We start from the raw sequence: 24,177 nt of genomic DNA, 5'->3' as shown, positions 1-24,177 counted from the left end.
GGTCAACTTGAAATGAGATCCCAGAAAAAAACCTCAAGAAAAAACAAGGACAAACTGGCACCTAAACCAATATTCAGACTGATTACTTTACATAGCTGTATCCAATCACTTGGTAATTTAGTGAAGAATATTGCAAACCAGCTAAAAAGTAGTACAAAACTATGAGATGCTAAACAATTGTTATTTTTCCACATTCCTTAGAATAACTTACACTACTACCTAAGGTCTGACCTGGTCAACCACATTAACCTTGCTCTACTCTTTTGTAGTGTTTCCATTCATACTAGTGACAGATTAGAGTCAGTGAATTTGAGTGGTCCAAACCATATTTTGAAATTTTATAGCAATGTTTGGCTTTAATCTACATAAAATGAGCACATGGCTGACATCTGGTGGCTTTGCAGCTGTATTTTTATAAACCTCATACAAATTTAAAAGCTTTGACTCAATTTAGAATAATTAATTCTTCACTAGATGAAGACAAACAGGAAATTGAAGATAGTTGAATAAATCAAAAATCTTCAGTTACAGTAGTTAACAAAATAGATCTAATGGAGGAGAGAAAAGCAAATGTGTGGATTAAGATGTACTTGATAATGCAAGGAGTAGTTGTATCTTTTGGCACAACTAGATGAATTAAGTCAGCAAAAAATTGAAGGGAATACAAAAGACATGGGTCCAGCCTTAAGCACAGGAAACGTTTTGACCTGAGCAAATCAATTTAAACTAATAAATAACAAATGCAGCCCATTCTGACAGAAACAACTTCACCACTTGTTTCAGTCATAAAACACCAGCCATTACAACTGAATGAAGCAGCATTTAGCACCACCACACCAACACTGAGGCTGAGCTAGTGCCCCTTTCCTGGAATGTAAAATTATTTTCTTTTGATTGGCTTGCAAAACAGTAGCAATAGAAATCAATTCAGTTATCATGATAACAGAAGGGTAAGACGGTTCATTGCCTTGTAAGGTTTTATTGAAATCCCCACAAATCAATGCTTCTTTGAAATAGTGTTCTCTGATAATCACTTGTCTGATGAGACAAAATACCTGTAACAAGATTAAATTAATATAGTGCATTTATTGCTTTTACAGAGATAGCAAATCACCACATACAAACATTCAAACTCTTGTTCAAGTATCACAGCATACAAAGAATCTTGATATTAATATTTGGATTGATATTTTGCACATTAGGCTCTAAGCATATGTATACGGAAAACAATTGCAGCATTTTGAAATACATTCTAAAATGTGTAAGTGATTATATCTTACCTACAATTCTCCACATACTGCTAATGTAAAGTCATTGAGATAAGCAACACTCATTTTGGAGAGGAAAATGAAAAAAGGGAAGGCAAGATTTAAACACTGTGTCTACATTAATCATGCTTTTACACAGGAACCTGCCCCCACTGTGATGTATACCACCTCTGACACAAGTAAAATAAAATCCAAGGCACAGGTAGATAGATTTTTGCCAAAAAAAAGCGATTGGAAAGTGGAGTCAAGGCCACAATCTGTCCAATCATGGTGCAGCTGTTGTAAAGGAGTTTACTTCTCATTCACTGGAGAGGACCAGAATTTTTCATCCTCAAATTGGCATGTGCTTTATAACTTCGTTTGGTGAAGGTTAAGAAATGGTGTTAAAAAGTGGCAGCACGTTTTATCTTGATTACTCAAAGCATTAATATTACAAAAAAAATTAGATTGTTTCAGTTGACAGATCTTTCTTTTTATGAATAAAAGTAACGGTAGAGGAATGGAAATGTCACTGAACATTTTTCTGTCTATTCAATGAACATGAAACTTCAATACATTTAGGCATTATTCACACACAAGCTAAGAAAAATTGTCTTCACTACAAGTTCTCTGCTAGAATTCAAAGTTAATTTTGAGGGTCAGTTCCTATATATTGAAACAATGTGCATAATAGTCATAGAAATCCCAGTAACATAGTTAAAGTGCTAAATGGAATTCAAGAAACTCCAGTTCAGCAATGCAAATAGTGAAAAGAACCTAACTTTCCATCATGTCTCAAAGACATTTAAAATCCACAAAGCACAAATCTCCTGGCATTTAGGCCAATAAACCACTACATCTACCAAAGTTATCCATTATTTGCAAAACAATATTTTCCATTGCTGGAGAGTTAGTTTGAGGATTCTCCACGCTTCAATTGAGTTTAGGTCCAGAATGGGCAATTTCCCCGATGTCTACCCATGATGAACAGGAACAAATGATTAGAGCAAATTATGGATGAGGCATACTTTGCATCCTTGATGATCCAGGCGAGGAAAATATTTTAATGACTAAAACTTCCCTTTATGGAAACCATTTCAAATTGAAAGCAAGTTGTAGAAAGCATTTAAAAACTCATGATACAGATTTTTCATGGGTTGCAATAAGTCCTGCTTGTGTAGGAGGTAGAAGAAATTTGGTATTTTGCCTAAAATCAAAGACAGTTAGTGTAACAAGATCTTTCCTAATGTACTCTTATGCATGTCAGCTGATAAAATAAAACTTGAGAACATACTCATTGTTAAAAATCACACACCAGGTTATAAGCCAGAGGTGTATTTTTAAGTATAGCTTTCGGAGCACTGCTCCTTTGTCAGGTATCTAGTTGAGCAGGATCGTAGGACACAGAATTTATAGTTAATTGTGTCCTATGATCCTATCTCACTAGCTCCCTGAAAGCAGCAGAGTTCTGAAAGCTCATACTTCTGAATAAACCTGTTGTTAGATTATAACCTGGTTTTGTGTAATTTTTAAGCTTTGTCCACCTCAGTCCACCACCAGCACCTCCACATCATACTCAACATGGATTATCTACGCCATATTCCTCAAGAGATGGCTCAACATTTAAGTCTCAATTGACAATGACAAAAAAAAAGTATTTTAGACCACAATATGTGCACTTCAGTTCACAAAAAAAGAGCCAAGGAAATAAAGGTTTCAGAAATGAATTCAAAACCCCACCAATTTATTACAAAAGATTTTGGTATGCCTGGTGCCAGTCAGAATTGCACACCAAGACAGATGGCATTATACTACAGCTTTCTCCCAGTGGCAAGTAGCCATTGTTAAAAACAGCACTATGGCAGCTTTCATTGAGCATAGTTAACAAAGTTACCAGACAGTTCTGAGGCAATGCTAGCAATCAAACCTCCATTTTAAAATTTTGAAGCATTTTTAAAAGGTACATTTCTGCAGAATTTCCTAAGGTTAAAAGCAAGATTCAGAATTCAAATTTATTTCTCAATTTTTGTTTCCAGGAAGTATGTTTCATTATTTTCAAAGTTTTGGTATTGGAGTGGCTGCTATAGCAATGCTTTCAATCGCACATTCATCGCTGCCTCGAAGAATTCGGAAATAGCCATTTTCGCCCCACTGTGTTCCCCAACTGTTCTTAACAATCCAATAATTTTCTTTCGTTCGAGAGTCACTACCATAACCGATGAGCAGCACTGCATGATTAGTAAGCTCAAAGGGATTGAATGGATCACGTAATCCAGTGTGGTGATAGATCCCACCCTGGTAATTCATAAAGTCGCTGTAAACTTCAAAGGCAACAGATACTGGACCATTTTTCACCAGCTCCAGTTTCATTGCTGCTTCATTGCAAGCCCCATAAAATCCACCCACATAATAATACTGAGAAGTGTAGTAACGGTAACAAGATTTCTTAATGATGCAAGGAGTATCCATTCCGACATAAGGGAAGCAATGTTCTTCAACCAAACCAAAATCTTGGGCATATTTTCCAGCAATCAAGTAGGGAAATCCACCATCACATCCTTAAGATTTTTTAAAAGAGACAAAGTAAATCTGATTATTAATATGGTATGCTGTACAGATGTGGATAAAGTAAAAATTCTACATTTGTGATCACCCCAAGAAAAGCATGCTTTGTCCAAAGTAATGAAGTTACCTTAGGAATTTATAACTAAATGAAAGATACTGGAATTAAAACTGCTGATACTTATAATGCAGGTTGGTGGTTATCCAGAAAAAAGTATAGTCAAATTTAACAGTGCCATTATGAGCACAAAACCTTTAGCGTGCAGAACCATCAAATGCCTCTAGTCAGGAAAGTATTTGCAATTAACTAACTACGGGTGCACAGTCAGAGCCTTATAATTGCAACTTTAGTGAAAATATTAAATGAAGTGTTGATTACTATGCTGGTGAGGAGGAGGTAGGGAAGATAACTGCGAGCACAGAGTGGCCAATGATTAATTGTCTAGTTCTGAATGTGTTTGACCAAGTCCTGGTGGCCTGTCTGTTGGGGGTTGTACATAGCAGCTAGAATGAGAGTCTGGACATTGGTGGGTTGGGGGCTCTTTGGACAATAATCTTTCAGAGGAACAGCAAATACATCGACCACAAGTCAGAAAGCCTAGAATAGCACTAGGCTTGCAGCGAAGAAAAGTTACTCGAAAAGTGGTCTGATAAGCAACAATATTACTGTAAGTGATCTCAAATTTCTGATCTCAATGTAGGAACATTAAAGAGAAGTGGACCAATGTTAAACAGCTCTCTGAATGAGACCTTACTATAATAACCCCACATTAGCACAAGTTATTCATACTGTGACAAAGTTTTGTCAATCAATGTCCACTCTAGATTTAGCTTTTGTTTATTGACAGTGTGATAGAAGATAGGCCAATGTAATAAAACAACATTGGAAAAATGCACCATTGCCATATTTAGCAATATCATTAGTATTGCTTGACTAAAATATTCTGACAGATTTTGCACGCCAAGAACAACTACTTAAAATCGTCACACATTTGACTTGAGCCAAATACCAGTTCTCATTTCCAGCAGTAAGTGTTGTGACATCATAATCTAAAAATCAAAAAAAGTTAACTATAAAATGAAGGAAGCAAATATCCTTGATTCAATAACATTGATTTTAAAATCAATTACCTTGTGAATACTGACTACAGGAAACGATCTGCTGTGGGCTAAGGATCGGAGTTTGTGTGTTGTTTGTTTGAATACGAATACGGGCTTCAAGCATTCCCATGGAAGAGAAGGAATAGCAACTTCCACAACTGCCTGCAGTCATTGAAAGAGGGGGGTCAAACAAAATAATGAAGCATGGAAAAAACATTTAAATTTGTCCAGTTATCAAATACTTTAAAGTCATAAAGGCACACTTCCCTCCTCAGATAGGGTGACTTTACTCAACTATTATACTTTAGCACAGCATATCGATTGGAGTACAACAATATGAAATAGTTGCTGTCTAGGTCACACCTTTGAAACTAGCAAGGGTATTTGAATCACTTAGGCTAGTTGCTTTAGGAAGAAACTGAAGAAAACCTGATTAATTGTGGATTCATGAGTGACTATTGGAATGAACGTTGCAAACTGGAGCAAGAATATGGACTCCAGATAACTTATAAACAAGAAAAAAACAGCCTAAAATTTTACCAAGTTGAAAAATGAAAGCAGTTGAATTTAGTGCTTCAAGAAGTGATCCTAAAAAAGGGAGAAAATGGACAAAGGAGCAAATTTGCCCATATCAGCGATAGTCTGAATATCTCATTTTAAGCAGAACCCAAACTGAATTTTTAAAAAAATCAATAAGTAATTTGTAGGAAAAGATTGGACAAAAGTCCTCAGCTCATTGTTTTTGGTCCCCTTTGTCACCCAAAGAAAATGCATATCTGACTGATCAGGAAATACAGTTGAGAACCAAGCTGACTACACAACATCCAGAACAGAGGTGAATAAGCAAAGAGAAGTAGCGATGGATCGAGAAAAAGACTGCAGCTAATAAAGGAAATTCCAAAATCTAAGCACTTATCGATAAGTATTAAGAAAAGGAATAGGGCCAGTTAGTGTTAAAAAACAGGATTTACAAAGAGTTAAAAGACATGGTTGAGATGTTAAATGAATAGTGTAAGAGATTACATTTTTACTTTTGGACTGAATGGAAAAAATGGACACTGCTCTTTTTAAGAAAAGGGAGAATATAGAAGGAGAGGCTGTTTGCACTTGGCTAACTAAATAAGTGAAGCTAACTGATGCTTATGACACTTTCATTATAAGGACATCGAATCTACACAAATTTAGGACCATCTGTTATGGGCTCATGAGAACTCATCATAGTGACAGTTGATTGGTCAAGTTGCAGTTTAACTCAGACCCTGTGAAGGAAGGTGAAACAGAAGGGGATCTCCAGAAGCTAACTGTATCAAATTCTCCTCCCCTCTACAAAGTTGTTTCCTTCAATTTTTTTGTCTAAACAATAGAAAACTATATTTGAGGACAGATAACTAAGCTAATCAAGTCCAAGTACGCAACCAGTGAATTAAATTCTGGTAATTGCTATGCAGATAACATGGTGACAAAGAAATTGAAAGGATTCTGAAAACAAACATCTAACTTTGGTATTTAGTCTGGTGACAAAACTGTTCATTTGATGCTTTTTCTCTTCACTAAATATTTAATTAGAGTATGCACCTGGAAAACAAGAGGAGCAAAATTTGAGTTACATAAAATTAGACATTTTTCTTTTACTATTCTTGTTAAAGCTCTGTGTGACTATAATTATTTTTAATGCTACTGAAGTAACTTTGCTGTTTGCTTTTCTCCTGAAAGCCTGGAATGCAGCCGTAGTAGTAGAGAGTTCTGGGTATCATATCACAGGAAAGTAGTTTCAATTGGCATCAGTGGCGGGTTCAGGAGGGCTCAGCAACACTACTTAATTAGTTCCTGGGCAGATAACTAGAACCTTGTGTGGGGATAACAACAGAAACATCTGGTTCACAAAGAATAGCATCTCTCTTCAGTGTGCGAAGACAAATAAAAGAGTTCCAGCATTTGGCTATTATTTTTCACCTTTCTTGATGAAGCTGCTCTCTCTGCAAACCCCCGTTGAAAGGAAAAAGGGCGAACTATCTTCAAAAAGACTGAAAGGGTGGATACTCCGTGAAAACAAAAAGACCATGAACCTGTGCATCCACAATCTTGTCACATAGGGATTCTAGGATTCTGATTGAGGTGTGCAGATTAGGTGCATGAACAGGGCTAACGGAAAGCAGTTGCCCCACTTATTCAAAAGGTCAATAACAAGGGGACATAATTTTAAAGTGAAAGGCAGGAGGTGTATCAGAGTTGTGCAAAAAGCTTTCACATAATCGAACAGTGGGGAGAGACTGGAATATATAATCTGGAAGGGTAGTAGAGGTGGGTGACCCACCACATTCTTCTAAAAAATAAGGACTCGAATCATGACATTCAAGGCTAAGGGCCTAGTGCAAATAGTAATATATTTTTGGTACAGGTTCAATGGGCTGAAGGGCCTATTCCATATTGTACTATTCTATGATCCATGATTTTGATTGGTGCCAGAACTGTACTTCTAACTTTGTACCCTCCACACCCAAAACTTTGCACATCTTGTCTGCATATGGGAGTTTTAAACAAAGGTTAGAGCTAGAATAATAAGTTGGCAACTGTTTCCTTTTTGGAATTGTTAAAAACATCTGGCACACTGTTTGTTTAACCCAAATTAGATAGCAAGGTAGAATTTGGGCAATTTAGTAGTTCAAGAAATACTCATTTGTAATAACTCCAAGAATAGTGCAGAATTGACTTCTAGGAAACTATCTCAGATTTGAGAACATTGAAGAGTTGGATAAAAGCAAATGAGAATTGAGAAAAACTTTCATACAGTTAGGACCTAGAACAAAATGCCTGGGTGCTTAGAGGAGGCAGGTTCAATTGGGGCATTTAAGGGGGCTTTGCATGATTTTCTTTTAGAAAAGACATTGTGCAGGGCTAGGAGGAAAAAGAGAGAGAGTGACACTTAGTTAAAATACTCAAGACAGCCAAAGACAATGGACTGAATGGTCCATAGCAATTCTATGGATTAGACATATGGAACATTCTAGTACCAGCTCATTCCCTCAATGGGAAAAGAAATCAGCATTAAGACTTCGTGGACAAAAGCAAAAAAAAAACCTTCCATGATTTGGTGTTTTCATAGAATCCCGACATACTGTTGGGCAGAAGGGCCTGTTTTCATAAACCCATACTAACCCTCCCAATAACTCATCCAGACCCATTCCCCTACCCTATTGTCCTATATTTACCCCTGACAAATGCACCTAACCTACAAGTCCCTGAACACTATGTGCAACCTAGCATGACAATACACCTAACATCTTTTGGATTGTGGGAGGAAACCAGAGCACTTGAAGGAAATCCACACAGACAGTGGGAGAATGTGCAAACTCCATGGAGTCACTGGAGGCTGGAATCAAACCTGGGTCCCTGGCACCACGGGGCAATGTTAAACACTAAGCCATCACGCTGCTCCAGGTTTTATAACTATTTTTGACATTTGGTTTGAATTAGATGCAAATAAAGCCTATTTATGATAAAAATTGCACACAGGCTTTAAGCAGAAGTCAAGAAAGATGCATGGAGGCATGCAAAGATCCACTTACTAACCAAGGAATGCATATTTCATTCCATCAGAGTTGGAGTGCGTAGGGCCTACCTTACTAATGCCCAATGCTGGCCAAATCAAACAGCCACAATAGCACAAATATGATCAGTAAAGCCAAACTAATCACACTTGGAAACACCTCATGATTGCAATAGGTAGATGATATGCGCAGGGGCTACACTCATCCTAGTTAGTAGTCTGATGGATGGAGTTACCACATAGGTAGGTCAATCACATCCATGAAGCAATGTCTACGGGTAAATGGATACACAAGTTTAGAGTCAACAAGTGAGTCAGATGCCAAATTGCCACTTTCTGCAATGACACCACTAATAATCACTACATCAAATTCTGCTTACCATCCTTTAGGGTTACAGTAACGGAAATAGCACACTGGAACAAAAAGCAAGCTTTTATTCTTCACAATCACTTCCACATGTTCAGCCAAAGGTCACTGAGTTACTTTAACTGCTTTCTGACTCAAACTCACATTGAGAGAGGATGGACATCTTAGTTAAATTTTCACGTAGACAACCCTTGAATCATAACTTTTTCCCCAAAATTAGATTAGTCCTTATACTTGGTTGAAGCTGCAGGTGGAAGAATTATGCATTGCGCTCATTAGCAAAACATTTGAGCACACTACAAGTCTAGCCAGCTGTACATTTGTTCACAGCTGACTGCACTGAATTACTCCAAGCCCTACTTCAATGTCAAATGGCACTTTTTAAAAACATTATGCTGTTGCTATTATAATTATAAAGATTTATTAAAATACTGACTTCCAGGCAGACATGTTCATTCTTCCCAACCTGCTAAGGGAACAATAAATTGACAACTGTTTTGAGAATGCTTCAGCTTGATCTCATTCTCAGCTAAAGAGGAGGATTTAAAACATACCTAAGGAGCAACATTTTCCAGAGGGTGGTGAATGTATGGAATGAACTGTAAGGAGGCAGCTGGTACATTTAAACATTTAAAATGCATCTGGATGGGTAAATGAATAAGAAGGATTTAGACTTAATGGGCCAAATGGAACTACATTAATTTAAGATATCTGGATGGCATGGGCGATTGGGACTGAAGGGTCTGTTTCCATGCTGTACATCGCTATGGCTTTATGACTCTTACATTACCTGCTGAATAGATGAACTGCAGATCTCCCCAGCAGTTAGAATCTGTGTACATGCTTTTGAACCAGATTCTATCCCTCAGAAGCCCATGCCATATCAGACGTATACAAATCTCAATATAGTTAGAGAGATTGGTAGGTTACTGAATATACTGCAGATTTTTTTTACCTCAAGGTTCAGGCCACCATTTGAAATACTGTATCTTTGACCTGTTTGACAATGCCAAAAATAGGAGATCTTGCACTAAGATGTTATGGAACTTAAAACAGAGAATGGACTACCTTGATTTCGAACAGGAGTAACATAGTTCACTCCATCAACATTCCTCCAGTCCCAGGATTCTGGCAAAGTGTCTGCAAGTTTCTGCATCTCCTCTGACACCAGCATGGGTCTTGGACGCCTAGTAAAGAGCACATTGAAATTCATGAACAGGAGAAGTAATATCACTGTGCCTAATCACTCCCTACTTCAAATTCCAAGTCATTTAACTGGAATTATAATCAAGTAGAAAGGAAACATTGTACTGAGCTGCATACTTGGAATGAATTATTTTCCCATTTTTAAAGAAGTTATAGGGATCTATTGCAACAGATCTAACTGTATACAAAATAAACAAAGTTACTTTCATTAGCATTGTAGATGGTCAAATTAGCCTGCCAGCATTATTTCTACTTTGTTCTTTTATAAAGTGGACGCTGCTGGTAAGGACAGCATGAGCTGCCTTTCTGCCATTGACCTTGGACAGAATGGCTTGCTAGGCCATTTCAGAGTCAACATTGCTGTGGATCTACAATCACATGTAGGCTAAAGCAGGTATGGTTGGCAGATTTCCTAATGGCCATTTGTGAACTGATGTAAGAACTTGGATTCCTTAAGACTCCTTAAAGTATCAGAACGGTGAGGTTGCGGAGCTGAAATGCAAAGGTTTGGGTGTCCTGGTTTAAGGAAGGAAAAAGATTTTATGTTAGTAATCCAATTTTGTGTATTATTAAGAAAGGAATTGAATGCAAGAGTAGAGGTTGTGCTTCAATTATACATGGCATTAGTGAAGCGGCATTTGGAGTACAATTTTACAGTATGGTCTACTTATAGAACAAAGCTAACATTGGAAACAGTTCAGAAAAGGCTTACTTGGCCAATACGAAATGAGCACATTGCTTTTGGAGGCAAGGCTAGACAGGCTGGGCCTTTAACCTCACATTTAGAAGAGCAAAAGATGATTTCATTGAAACACAAGATCTTGAGGTGATTTGATTAGGTGGATGTTGAAAGGATATTTCCCCTTGTGGAAGAGGAGGTAACATTTTAAAAATAGGAAACCCATTTAAGATAGAGGAGGGTTGCGTCTTTGAAATTCCCTTCAACAAAAAGCAGTGGATGCTGAATCTTTAAATATATTTTAAGGCAGATGTAGATAGATTTGTGATTACCAAGGTGACCAAAAGAGTCAGGGATAGACAGGAATATCAAACGGAGGTGAAAACAGGTTAATAACGAACGAGCTCGTTTGTTTGTACAATCAATTCCAAATACATTAACTGAATTGAGATTTGACAAGCTACCTGATGAGATTTAAAACTAGAGTTCCTGTGACATTCATCTGGGACTCTGGATTATTAGTCAAGTTACAGGATCATCACCTTCTGCCATTATGTAAAACAGCAAATTTTGCTTGAATTATCCCTACCCTTTCAAAATCCTACAATTCTACCTCCTCCCATGGAAACATTAGTCTACCATCCCTTTTTTGACAATTTAATGAAATCAGAGCTGCTAAGCAACATGGAACCACATTTGTCTCATTGGTAAGGAAGGTTTCCATGAGAAAGATCTATATTTTCACTCCCAGTTCAGAAGCAGAGTTGGGGCATATCCCAGCTCCTCAAATCTGACCCAGCAGAAATGTAGTCCAGAAGCGGGATTTTCATCCTGGGGTTGAGGAGTTCTCTGGAAGTTGGTTCAGGTGGACCGCAAATGAATGCAGAGGCAGATTGGGCACAAGGAATGTTTCAAGTCTGACACGTTGTCTAGAAGTTGGGGAAAAAAAAAGGAAACTCCCTGGGACGCATCCCTTTGCCTGTCGTGTGCACCTTCAAGTGTCAGCCACCCACCTCCATGACCCTTTATAACCCCATTATCAAATTAACGCCAACTCAATCGTTCATTCAGAAGTCACCATGGACAGAACTTAATCTAAGTTCATAGTCTGCATGTTCACAGTAGACATTTTTAGAAAACACCTTTTGCACAGTAGGCCACTCAATCTCGAGAAGGAAGTTTGACATACAGGCTTACAAATTACAGCTGAATTACAGGGAAACTATTTGGAAAAATGATACTCAAAGTGGGACAGAATCATAGAATCTCTACAGTGTGAAAAGCAAGTCAGCACTGACCCTCTGAAAATACTTTTGCCACACGCAGTCAAGATAATCTGTATGGGGCTTTATTCAAGAAAAGAAAATGCAAAGTACTGCAATTTGGAATTAATGGATGTCAATTCTTTGCTACTAACATGGCGGCATGGTAGCTCAGTAGTTAGCACTGCTGCCTCTCAGCACCAGGTACATGGTTCAATTCCACCCTCAGGCAGTCTGAGTCCCTCCCACATTCCAAAGCTATGCAAGTTAGGCAGATTAGCCATTAGGAATGTAGGTTTACAGGCTAGGGTAAGATGCTCTTTGGAGGATCGGTGTGGGCTTGATGGGATTCCATGATTCTATGAAAAAGTGGGTAAAAATTAAAATATTACCGTGTCTTAATTTTTAGCTCAGTATCACATCTTGAAAGAGCAGCAGTTCCACTACCAACAACGGTTGCATCCCTCAAAGATGCTTTGCTCATTTTTTACAGCACAATATGCAGTCACTGCAATAACTACTTGAAACAAGTGCTGCAATTTTCCAGTTCATGAAGCATTGACAATATATTTAAATCTGGATAGTCTTAAAAATTGTACAAGACAAACGCTCCGGTGTTCAGATATTGTTATCGGTCATGAACTGATTCTGTGATAAACATTTTTGTTTCAAAAGCATTGCAAAGTCTACCTTGGAATCCTTGAGTTAACACCACCCGCTCGTTTAATCAGTTCTTGAATGGTGAATTTTTCATACTCTTCATAAAGCTTAGCTGTCCAAGATTTCTGTACAGTATTTATTGCTTTGATGTAGTCCAAGTTAGGCTTATAGGGTCTCTGTGACAGACTAAGGGTAAAAGATATAAAACTAATTTCCATGTTGCAAATACCACTTTAAATCAAAAACACTTGTGCAAACACAAACCTATCCACAAAATAACCAGTATTTCTGAAATGCACTCGAATTATTCCTTCTAACATATCAAAGTTAATTGTTTTAATTATTTTCACATTTAAATTAGATTGATGACAAACACCATCAAAAATTGCAAGAAAAACTCATCTGTGGACAAAACAGAGTTAACATCGAGTCCAGTGACCAGTCTTCAGAACATCCAATCCCTTAGGAAGGTACAATGTTTGTCAGAACGTCAGACTGCTTCTGATCATCTAATCTCCTGTTGCATTTAAGCTTTATCTAGTTGTCAGAAAATTCAATTGATTTTGAAAAAATAAATTGACTTTAATTTTCAAATTTAGTTGGTTGAAAATTGCGATTTAAAAATAACACCTGACTTTTAAAACTATTTTCAACTGTAAGTAAATCCATTACTGAATGGATGAGAACCTGCAGTTTCTATAAAAGCTAAAAAAATGAACAATTTCTACATTTGATCTATTCTTAGACTTTCCAAATTCCCACCATCCCACCCCTCACTCAAAATGGACTGTACTTAAAATCATATATAGTTCACTTTACAAAAAGTAGTTTTAAATAAATGCCCATTTGAGGCCAACAGTATACCAACTTTGCTGTTATGCAAAACATTTACTAATAGGGAGACCAAAAGAGACCAAAGCTTTGACAAAGGGTCAGTTAGACTCGAAACGTCAGCTCTATTCTCTCACAGATGCTGCCAGACCTGCTGAGATTTTCAAGCACTCTCTCTTTTGGTTTCAGATTCCAGCATCCGCAGTAATTTGCTTTTACTAATAGGAGACTAACAAGAGCAACAGTAACTACAGGGACAACAGTTACCAGAAAATTTAGCTGCTTAAGATTCCATAGGTAATTCCCCCTCTGATCCTTCGAGGAGATCAACTTTTTGAAACAATGTGAAGAAAATCCTGACTGGCCCTAAAAAGTAATTTAAATAAATGAGCCCTTGCTATGTGCTGATTAACTAAATCTGAAATATTTAAACACAATCTATTAAATGATACTGGTTCTTACATAGTCTAGAAGTTAACCAGCAGTTCTGTGCAGTGAACTGTCTCACCCTGAATCCTTTGCTACCTGTCCTCTTTTTTTCTATTCCAGCAATTGAAGTAAATGGTTCACAATTCACTTGCGTTCTTTTCATGACAGCTCTGATCATTCAATTCTCAAAGTCCGGCATTAACCTGCCCATTTCAGAATTAACTTGCTTTTTACACACTTGAAAATTCCTTTGCCTTGTCCATTGAAAAGTGATCTGTCATTCCTCTAAAGCTGTAACTTTTATTTACTTAATAAAAACAAAAGCAGTGCTCAGTGCAAGGAGATTGATTCCCTCCCTTTCCTCAGCACCTATCTTCACCTGACAATGTGAAATTCATTTTAAATACACTTCACATTTAGCTGTTATGTTCAGACATGTCAAACTTTGGTGTTTGGCCAAGATTAGATTTGGTTTACTTAGCAAGTGATTTCTTCCAGAAAAACTGGATATAATAGTGATTACTGTTACATACAGAATTTCATCCACTAAATAAACTTTCAATTGACATTAAATATATGTCCTCTGTTCGTCAGAACAGTTCTGCTGTTGATTTACTCAACCACACCTTCACTAAGTCTCAAAACATTAGCACACCCTCACCCTTTCCATTCTCTGGTGCAACTCACCTCCACTGCCTAAAGTCTAGAATCTGGCAGATAGCCATCCACCAGCCAGAGCTGGGTCCACCTGATCAAACCACCTTTAATGCTTTCCCTGGCCTACATGGGTTCACCTTTCTCTACTTTTTCTCACCTCCTATCACATCACCTATGATTATCAAGCTGCCAAAATATCCACATTTTCTCTTGGCCCCCATTTTAGCTAATATTAAAAAACTAGCACTCTCACCAGATCTTGGCCCTTTCCTTTCAATCAGCCATCACCACCTTTCTTCTGAAATGATCCCTTACTCCACTGTCCTTCTAACCTCCCTTCTCAATGTTTGCAAAGTTAAAAAGTATGGGGTTTGGTCAATCATGAACTCATTGAATACTGGTCAAACAGTTGAATGAAAGTTTTATAACTTCGAGTTAGAAAGGGAACCTACACCATTTTTATTCCTCATAGGAAATATAAAACTACTTCTGTTTTTGAAGAATTCTTTCCAAAAGCTGGATATACGATCAAAAAGGGTTCAACGACATTATTATTTTAAAGTGCATAAAAATCCACTTTTAGCACCTTTCTTCACATTGGAGCAACACTCTGATCACCCTGAACAGGGAGGGACTAGTAAAAAAAAAAAGGTACTCTAAAAATAACCTGGCACAAATCACACCAAGCAAATTCATTTACTTGCTAAACTCAATGTCTGAACCCTTTCTGTGGATTGCCACCTTATTGCATTGGAGAAGCTTGAATGTTCAATTGATTCTGAGCATGGTGCTGTCAAATGCTCAACTCCTGACAGAGGGCCACCCATGTTGCTAGGGTTGGAGGAAAGAACCAGATGAAGCACAGTCCAAAACAAGCCCTGATGGTGGATACATTATTGGTCTCAGAGTTCAAGAAACATGTTGGAAACATGAGATTTTGTCAAAGATTGAATGACGTCAGGAGGGTCTAGAAGGTAGTTAATTCACAGCCCTTTCCCAGTGCAAGGCCTATTTTGGTTCATGTTGCTGTGGAGAATAGCTTTGACAAGGCAAGTGTCCGTAGAAAGCCACTGGACAATCTGGTGGAAGATTTTCCTAATTAACAAAAAGAACCTCAAAATTAATTTAGGAGGGAGTGGTAAATTTGACCATGAGGCACAAATTTATATAGTTCAAAACACCATGCTCAGACTGAAGACAAATGGTCAAGAGGGTCAAAAGAGAAGCAAAAAAAATCTGGAACTCTCCATAGCTGAATGGCGGAATCCCTTGTGTATGAAAGAAATTAGAAAAGTTATCCACCTGGAAAAGAAAAATAAAGGAGCCGAGAATCAGTTTGCTCTGGTTGATGAAAGAAATAGCTACTTGAAAGACAAAATAAAAAATAGCGAAGGAAGTGTCTTTATATTTTTAAAAATGCTCTCCTGCAGTTTAGAGCACAAATCACCTGCTTCAATATTGCTTTGAATATATAGTAAAGAACTGTTAAATTATCCTTTTGGCATTCACTAGAAGTTTAAATTTCTTTTTTGAAAATTGCTGGTTTCTACAGGAATCAATGTTTGCAAAGGTTAAAATGTGTGGTTTGGTCAATCATGAACTCATTCATTCAACTGTTTGGCCAGTATTCGAAGTTTTATAACTTCAAGTTAGAAAGGAAACCTACACCATTTTTATTCCTCATATGAAATATAAAACTACTTCTGTCTTTGAAGAAAGTTAGAAGAATTCTTCCCAAAAGCTGGATACATTTGATCAAAAAGGGTTCAATGACATTATTATTTTAAAGTGTATAAAAATCCACTACAGATCACCTTGCGGGTTTGCATTAGAGACAGCAGCACAATGTATTGAAAACTCATTTGCTATTTTCAAGGGTGTGCAAAAACGGAATACTTATACACTCCAAGTGAGCTGTACATACTCGAGACATTCCATGGACCATACTTACTGCAACAGATCCTTTTCCGAAGGAACAACATTAGTTCGAACATTCGGAGTGTTTTTCTTTCCAACAAAGCAAGCCCAGTTTTGACCCAATGTATTATGTACTGACCCAGGAAGTGTTTCGTGACAATAACTGGTTACATTGGAACCTTCTTTCTTGTACTGTTAACAAGAAGAAAAAGTTTGAACATTTGCACTTAATGCCAATTGGATTACTGATAGTCACAGTAACAGTACTTAAATTGACGAAATTGCTTGTACACAAATTCAAATCAACATTTGAGTTTCCTCTGGTCTGTAATGTTGATTTGTGTAAGGTCACTGAATAGCCAGAAAAATTCTCTTTGCCCCCATACAGCACCTTGCTATTTCTAAAATTACTTCATAACTACAATTAATCTCATTCTAGCCCTACACAAATCACACATCACTTGCTATAAGTTCTGCCACTCAATCTCAAGTTTATAAATTTTAAAAAATCTCAAAGTTTCTACAGATCACTTCAATGTTGAAGTGCTAGTGCTACCCTGCTACAGTGTCAGGCCCTGGGCAGAAATTCACATCCTCCTGTGTCAAATTAATTTCAGTAACTTTTGTTTTTCTGTAATTTCTACTTTCACCATTTCCACAGAGACTGTATTATCTTCTGAAATATTCAATTCTTCCATCTAGCTACCCAACAGCTCAATTTCAATGCCTCTAGAATTTTACTTCACTTTATGCTAAGTTTGCTCAATGATTCCTAAAGGTTTCCACCTATTAACCATTGGCAGAATTGCAAATGTTGAAAGCCATCAATATCCTTCATTCTACCAGTATCTTGTGCTCCTCACCCTCATACAACTGTTTTCAAAATCTCACTTATCTGTACTGTCCAGAATTTTGTCTTCACTCTCTACAACTCTGACCTTCACTTCTCTTGTCCTTGTTCCACTTTTGCTATTGAAATGTACAAATACCAAAAGCTACCATTCATTCTCGTTCTCCTAGATGGCCTTCGCCAGTATCCATGCTAAACTTTAACCATACCAAAGCTTACACTGTCTGCAATGGATTTTGAAAATTGGACATTGTGATGTTTGTGAATCAATGAAAGAGTGCCATCACCACAGATCCCCAATTGCCTTTGGGACTGTTCATACATGACTGGCTTTGGAGATATAGACACTTATTTTGCCATTCATTATCTATCACAACCAGCAATGTGAAAAACATTTATTCAATTTCTGTTTTGCTATTTTTGCTCTGGTAGTGGCACAGATTTTAGAAGTAAAATTGGCTGGGTGACAAAATCTATTCACAAATCTTGCTGAGTGATGTTTAAAGGATGGCATTCTCAAATGCCATATGAAACCTCATTAGCTGGCAGTGCCCAAAATTTGGAAGTCCACCTACAGTTCTCCATAAAGAAATATTGAATGAGGTTTTTGCGCTACTTGGACATAGCCTGAAAATTACCCCAAACTACAGAAGAGCAGACGAGAAGGCATAGGCCTTTGCCATTCAATATGATCAGGGCTGGTCTCCTGCGCCAACTCCACATCTTTTTTTTTTAAAGATCAAAATATCCCAGCCCTAAATTGATTCAAGATAGAGCACACACTATGCTCCTGGGATGGAGGTTTCCAAAGATCTACCGTCATTCAGGTAAACACTATTTGCAAGATTATAAAATGAGTTAACAACTTACCTCGAAAATGCTCCCTGGTTAAGATTCCCTAGCTAATGGAACAGCAGCATAGCATTAACCCTGCCAACTCCTGAATTTTGCCTGTTTTAATGAAATCACCTCATTTTCCTTAAGCCCAAACAGTAGTGTTCAGATTTATTCAGATTCACATCTAGAGACCAACATTAAACAGTAACTGTATTGTCTTCAGCACAAGTCACATTTTTAGATGACCGGGATCTTTTCTAGGGCAGGGGTGACCTGTTCAAGAGGGGCGGTTGCATCTGAACAGGAGGGCAAATATCTAGGAGGCCAGGTTTGCTAGTGCTACATGGGAGGGTTTAAACTAGGTTGGCAGGGGGTAGGGAGGGAGGCAAGTGAGAGTCTAGAAGGAGATACAGCAATCAGAAATAGTAAGAAGTGTAGGGACAGGACAGGCTGGAATACAACAAGGAGCAAGCAATGCCTGTTCAATTGAATTGCATCTGTTTCAATGCAAGATGGCTGACAGGTAAGGCCAACGAACTCAGGGCATGGATAAATGGGACTGGGATATTAATAGCTATTACAGAGACATGGCTAAGGGAGGAACAGGACTGGCAGCTTGACGTGCCAGGGTACAGGTGCTTTAGACAGGACAGGAGGGGTGAGGAGTTGTATTTTTGATTAAGGCGAGTATCACAACAATAATCAGATGAAATAACTGAAGAATCATCTAGTGAGGCTTTGCAGGTGGAGCTAAGAAATAAGGGGATGGTGATGTTATTGAGGTTGTACTACAGGCCCCCAAATAGTCAACAGGAATCAGAGGAACAAATATGCAGAGACACTGGGGAGACTTGCAGGAGTAATAGGGTTATCACAGTCGGGAATTTTAATTTTTCTAACATACACTGGCTCTGCCACAGTGTCAAGGGTTTATAAGGGGAGGAATTTGTTAAGTGCATTCAGAAAAGTTCTCTCAGGCAAAATATAGAGGCTCCTACTTGGGAAGGAGCAACACTTTACCTACTTTTGGGAAACAGGGAAGGACATTGACTGATGTGACTGTGGGGGAGCAATCTGGGACCAGTGACCATAGCTCTATTAATTTTAAAATAGTTGTGGAGACACACAAAACTGGTCCACAGTGCTAAATTGGGGCAAAGCGAATTTTGAAGGAATTTGACAGAAGCTTGGAGGGGTTGATTGGAGTGGTTTGTTAGCAGGGCAAAGGGATGTCTGGCAAATGGGAGGCCTTAAAGTGAGATAGTCAGAGTTCAAGGTCTATAGCTTTCCGAGAGGGTGAAAGGCAAGGTTGACAGGAATAAATATTGAGACTTTGACCAGAAAAAGAAATGGCTTAGGTACAGGCAGCTGGAATCAAGGGAATCTCTGGAGGTATATAGTGGATACAGGAGTTTACTGAAGAATGAAAGCAGGAGGGTGAAAGGGGCACAAGATATCCTTGACTGAAAAGATAAGAATGAATCCAAAGAGGTTCTTTAAGTATATTAAAGGAAAAACTATAAAAGAGAATAGGACCCCTCCAGGATCAAAGTGCAGTATGTGTAGAACTGCATGAGATGGGCGAGGTCCTCAATGAATATTTCACCTCTAATTACTGTGGAGAAAGCCAGGATGACTTAGGAACTTGAAGATAGTGGTTACATCTTGGCAAGAGTCCTTATCACAGTAGAGGTGGTGTTGGATGGGTTAGAAAGTATGAAGGTGGATAAATCTCCTGGTCCTGACCAGATATATCCAAGAACAGTGCAAGAGGCTAGAGAAGAAACAGCAGGGGCCCTAGTTGATATCTATGTCATCGTTAGCTACAGGTAACATCAAGACTGGAGAGTAACGAATGTTGTGCTCTTATTCAAGGAGGGCAGTAAACAAAATCCTGGGAACTATAGACCAGTAAGCTTAACATCTGTGGTAGGCAAGTTACTTGAGAAGATTCTGAGACAAGATATACATGCATTTGGAAAGACAGTTTGATTAGGAGTGGCTTTGTGCTTCTCAAATTTGTTAGAGTTCTTTGACCAAGTGACCAGGAAGGTTGATGAGGGTTGGGCAGGAGACAATCTATGGATTTCAGTAAGGCCTGTGATATGGTTTCATATGGTAGGCTGCTCTTGAAAGTTAGACTACATGAAATCCAGGGGGAGCTAGTAAATTGGATACACAATTGGCCTGATGGGTGGAAGTAGATGGTAATAGTGGAAGGATGCTTGTCAGACCTGAGGCCAATGATAAGTGGAATGCCTCAGGGGTCAGTGTTGGGCCTACTGCTGTTTATTATTGAAATCAATGATTTGGGAAAGAATGTGCAAGGCATGATTAGCAAGTTTGCAGAGGACACTAAAATAAATATTACCATGGACAGTGAGGAAGGTTATCAGAAATCGCACCATGATCTTAATCGGCTGGCGAAGTGGGCTGAGAAATGGCAAGTGGAATTTAACACAGAAAAGTATGAGGTGTTGAATTTTGGAAAGTCAAATCAAGGTAGGAGTTTAATGATAAACAGTTGGGCCTTATGGATTACAGTGGAACAAAAAGGACCTTGGAGTCCAGGTGCATAGTTTTGAAACTGGAGTCACAGGTAGACAGGACAGTGAAGGCGGCTTTTGGCACACTGGCCTTCATCAGTCAGGGCACTGAGTATAGTAGTTAAGAAGTTACGTTGCAATTGTACAGGACATTGGCGAGGCCACACTTGTAAGAGTGTGTTCAGTTTTGGCCACCTTGCTATAGGAAGGATATTACTAAATTGGAATGAGTACAGAAGAAATTTACAAGGATGTTGCCAGGACTTAACAGTCTGAGATACAAGGAGAGGTTGGACAAGCTAGGACTTTTTGCTTTCGAGCACAGGAGACGGAGGAAGATCTTTTAGAAGTGTATGAATTCATGAGAGATATGGAAAAGGTGAATGCACTCAGGTTTTTTCCAAGGGTTGGGGAATCAATGACGAAGGCATCAGTTCAAGGTTAGAGGGGAAAGAATAAAAGGGAACTGGAGGAACAATCTTTTATTTAATAAACAGGGTGGTAGATACATGGAATGAACTGCCAGCAGAAGTGGTTGAGGTGGGTACATTAATAACACGTAAAAGGCATTTGGACAAATATATGGATAAGAAAGGTTTAGAAGGATAAAGGCCAAGTCCAGGGAAATGGGCTTACAGTGGATGGATATTTTGGTCAGCATGGACCAATTTGGGCCAAAGGGCCTGTCTCCACGCTGTATGATTCTGACTCTAAGTCTATCATCCCTTCAAGATGGGGACCAAAATTGCAGAGTATTACAAAGCCCCACCGAACTGTTGTATAACTTTTCTTCCTGTAATTCAAATTAACATCAACATGCCATTTGCTTTAATTGCCTGTTGCAATCTGTTATGCCCCTTACGTAATTTTGTTTTCTTTATACACCAAGGTCTAATAAACAAAAGGTCATTAGATCTAAGTTCATCTAATTGAAAGACATTCCCTGGTCAATTTACCAGGAGTAAACCTGTATTTCACATACATCTACATAAATCTTTACATTTTCCCAACCATGCTTAAGTTTTAAAAGGCAGCATGTTGAGTACCATAACATTCCCTTCTTCAAATGTCAGCCCAATTATTAAAGCCATGACCTGTTTACAGAAAGGCAGGGTGCTAACATTGAATATCCATAGCAAAATGTTTTTTGTATCTCTTGCTAAAAAAAAAATCAAAACTCACCTTAAAAAAAGCAAACCATTTGTAATCACCAAGGACTACTTCAAAACCTTGGTTGTAAATTAAGGTAAAGAAACCAACATTCCCAAAATCATCTTCAGCAACATCAAGCTTATGGAGATGTACAGTCACATGCTTCACAGGAGGGCCTTTAGGGAAAAAAATTGCACACAAATTAAAAGATGTGCATACACACTTTTATAAAAGTATTTTTGCAAAAAAAAATTAGCTACACATAGGTTTATCATCAAGCTTGTGCTTGTGAAAAATTGTCACCAGGCTGTCAGTGGTTGTGCTGAAATCCAACTACCAACTTTTAGAACTGGAACAAGGGCCCCTGAAGAAACAGCAAGAAAAACTGTTGCAAACATCAGACAAAGGAACTGTTCACTATATCAGAGTTAGAGATGTACAGCATGGAAACAGACCCTTCGGTCCAACCCGTCAATGCCAACCAGATATCCCAACCGAATCTAGTCCCACCTGCAGCACCCGGCCCATATCCCTCCAAACCCTTCCTATTCATATACCCATCCAAATAGCTCTTAAATCTTGCAATTGTACCAGCCTCCACCACATCCTCTGACAGCTCATTCCATACACGAAACACCCTCTGCGTGAAAAAGTTGCCCCGTAATCTTTCCCCTCTCACCATAAACCTATGCCCTCTAGTTCTGGACTCTCCGATCCCATGGGAAAGACTTTGCTGAGTGCAGGTGGCAGGTCCCCTTCTCAGGAGGAGAGACAGAACCAAGATAGATTTTGGACGCTGAAAGAATCACCTGAGATGGAAAAAGTTTTAACTCGAGCATTCCTTGCTGCTAAAAGTCAGAACGAGGATGCACTGAGGGTTAATACATTTGACAGACAGATGTTATGACTGAACAAATCAAGACTGGATTTGGGCTGGTTTTTGTAAAGACTATTTTTGCAGCAAGTACAAACAAATCATGGGGTTTCAGTTTCAGGAAACTCAATAGCGACACTTTTTGTAGTTTAGCTTGTTTTATAGAACAAGACTTAATGTGCAATTTCACGGTGTGGTCCAGGGATAACAATATCTAGAAACCAACAGTTTATTCTTTTAGCCCTTTAGTCACTTTCTGAATTACTACAAGTCAGTAATAAATGCCAGAACAGCAACTACAGGAGGTGAACAAAGTTTTTTTTGCCGTTTTCATAGTCGTTTCCACCGTAGCGTCTTCTCTTTCTACCCCCCCCCCCCCCCGTTTCTAACCTTAGCTGTCTCAGGGTAATGAAAATTCGACTTCCACTGCAACACAAAGCAGGAAGTGGCTTAAGGTAAAAGAAACATTATCTCGTTTTCCACCAATACTTTACAGAGTGGTTTCAAGCAAAACGACATCTTTCTCTCTATTTGAATTTAGAGCATCCGAGACTTTTCATTAATAATAACTGCGTTTAGTAACTTGTAGTAGTTTTAATGCCCTGAAAAGTTTAAACGTTAATGCAAATATTGATCATGGTCTCGCAGTTCCACCACAAAAATAGTTCCGTCCATTCAAAGCAATACCTTTGAATATAAAGAATAAAATGGGCAGAAGAAGATAGTTCCCTAACTTACCCATTTTGCTGCAGTCAACATTTCTGTCTTGCCCCTCCCGCCCAACCTGGAACACCCAGGTCCCCTGCAAGTCCTGGTAGGTGCAGTTCGCTGGAGTGTCGGCCAGAACGGTGGCCAGGCCCTGCACACAGAGCAAGAACAAAACACCCACACACCAAGCCATCAGGACACTACTAACACGAAACTAAGTCCAGCTCCGAGTGGAGAGCATGGGTCATATGATCACTCTCTTTCCCGAAGGTCAGGTGCTCGGTCACATGAACTGTGAAAGACTGGAGCAATAGGGAAGTTCCTGGTTTTTGTTTCCGTGTTGATTGTGAAATTCTGTCAGAGTTTCGCGTTGCTCCGCCTGGATTTTACATTGATCTGCGGCAATACCCTGAGAATGCTTTCACATTAACGTCTGCTTCAAAGTAAAATAAAAAAAACTGAGGATTTTATTTCCAAACCAAAGCACCCGAAAAGGGAAATATTTTCACTTTAAAGTTGTGTGTGAAAACAGTGAACACTTGGAACGGCCTTGTTTTGTACTTTAGCATAGGTTTTGTAATTCGGTCAGACCTAAATATGCATCCAAATAACAATTTATTTCAGGTTGGGGTGATTCATACACTTTACACAAATCGTTTTTTTACTCAATTTGTTTGGTTCACATGTGGTGAAAAGAACCTAAGAAACGAAAAATATTTGCTGACTGGAAAATGTAGCAGCACAT

At 38.5% G+C, this 24,177-nt stretch overlaps 1 protein-coding gene across 1 annotated transcript; it reads right to left on the bottom strand.

Moving 5' to 3' along the window:
- Positions 1-1,066: 1,066 nt before the first annotated feature.
- Positions 1,067-23,738, bottom strand: ctsc (cathepsin C). The gene is made up of 7 exons (XM_060825964.1): positions 23,463-23,738; positions 21,881-22,026; positions 16,500-16,657; positions 12,662-12,817; positions 9,893-10,011; positions 4,941-5,072; positions 1,067-3,805 (listed from the first exon to the last, which is right to left on the bottom strand). The coding sequence occupies exons 1-7, from the start codon at positions 23,623-23,625 to the stop codon at positions 3,303-3,305; spliced, it is 1,377 nt and encodes a 458-aa protein (XP_060681947.1). The 5' UTR covers positions 23,626-23,738; the 3' UTR covers positions 1,067-3,302.
- Positions 23,739-24,177: the final 439 nt, after the last annotated feature.

The sequence above is a fragment of the Hemiscyllium ocellatum genome, chromosome 6 (assembly GCF_020745735.1).
Source record: "Hemiscyllium ocellatum isolate sHemOce1 chromosome 6, sHemOce1.pat.X.cur, whole genome shotgun sequence".
Taxonomy (NCBI): domain Eukaryota; kingdom Metazoa; phylum Chordata; class Chondrichthyes; order Orectolobiformes; family Hemiscylliidae; genus Hemiscyllium; species Hemiscyllium ocellatum.
The sequence above is the reverse complement of the archived record's forward strand: the minus strand, read 5'-3'. Positions and strand labels throughout refer to the sequence as shown.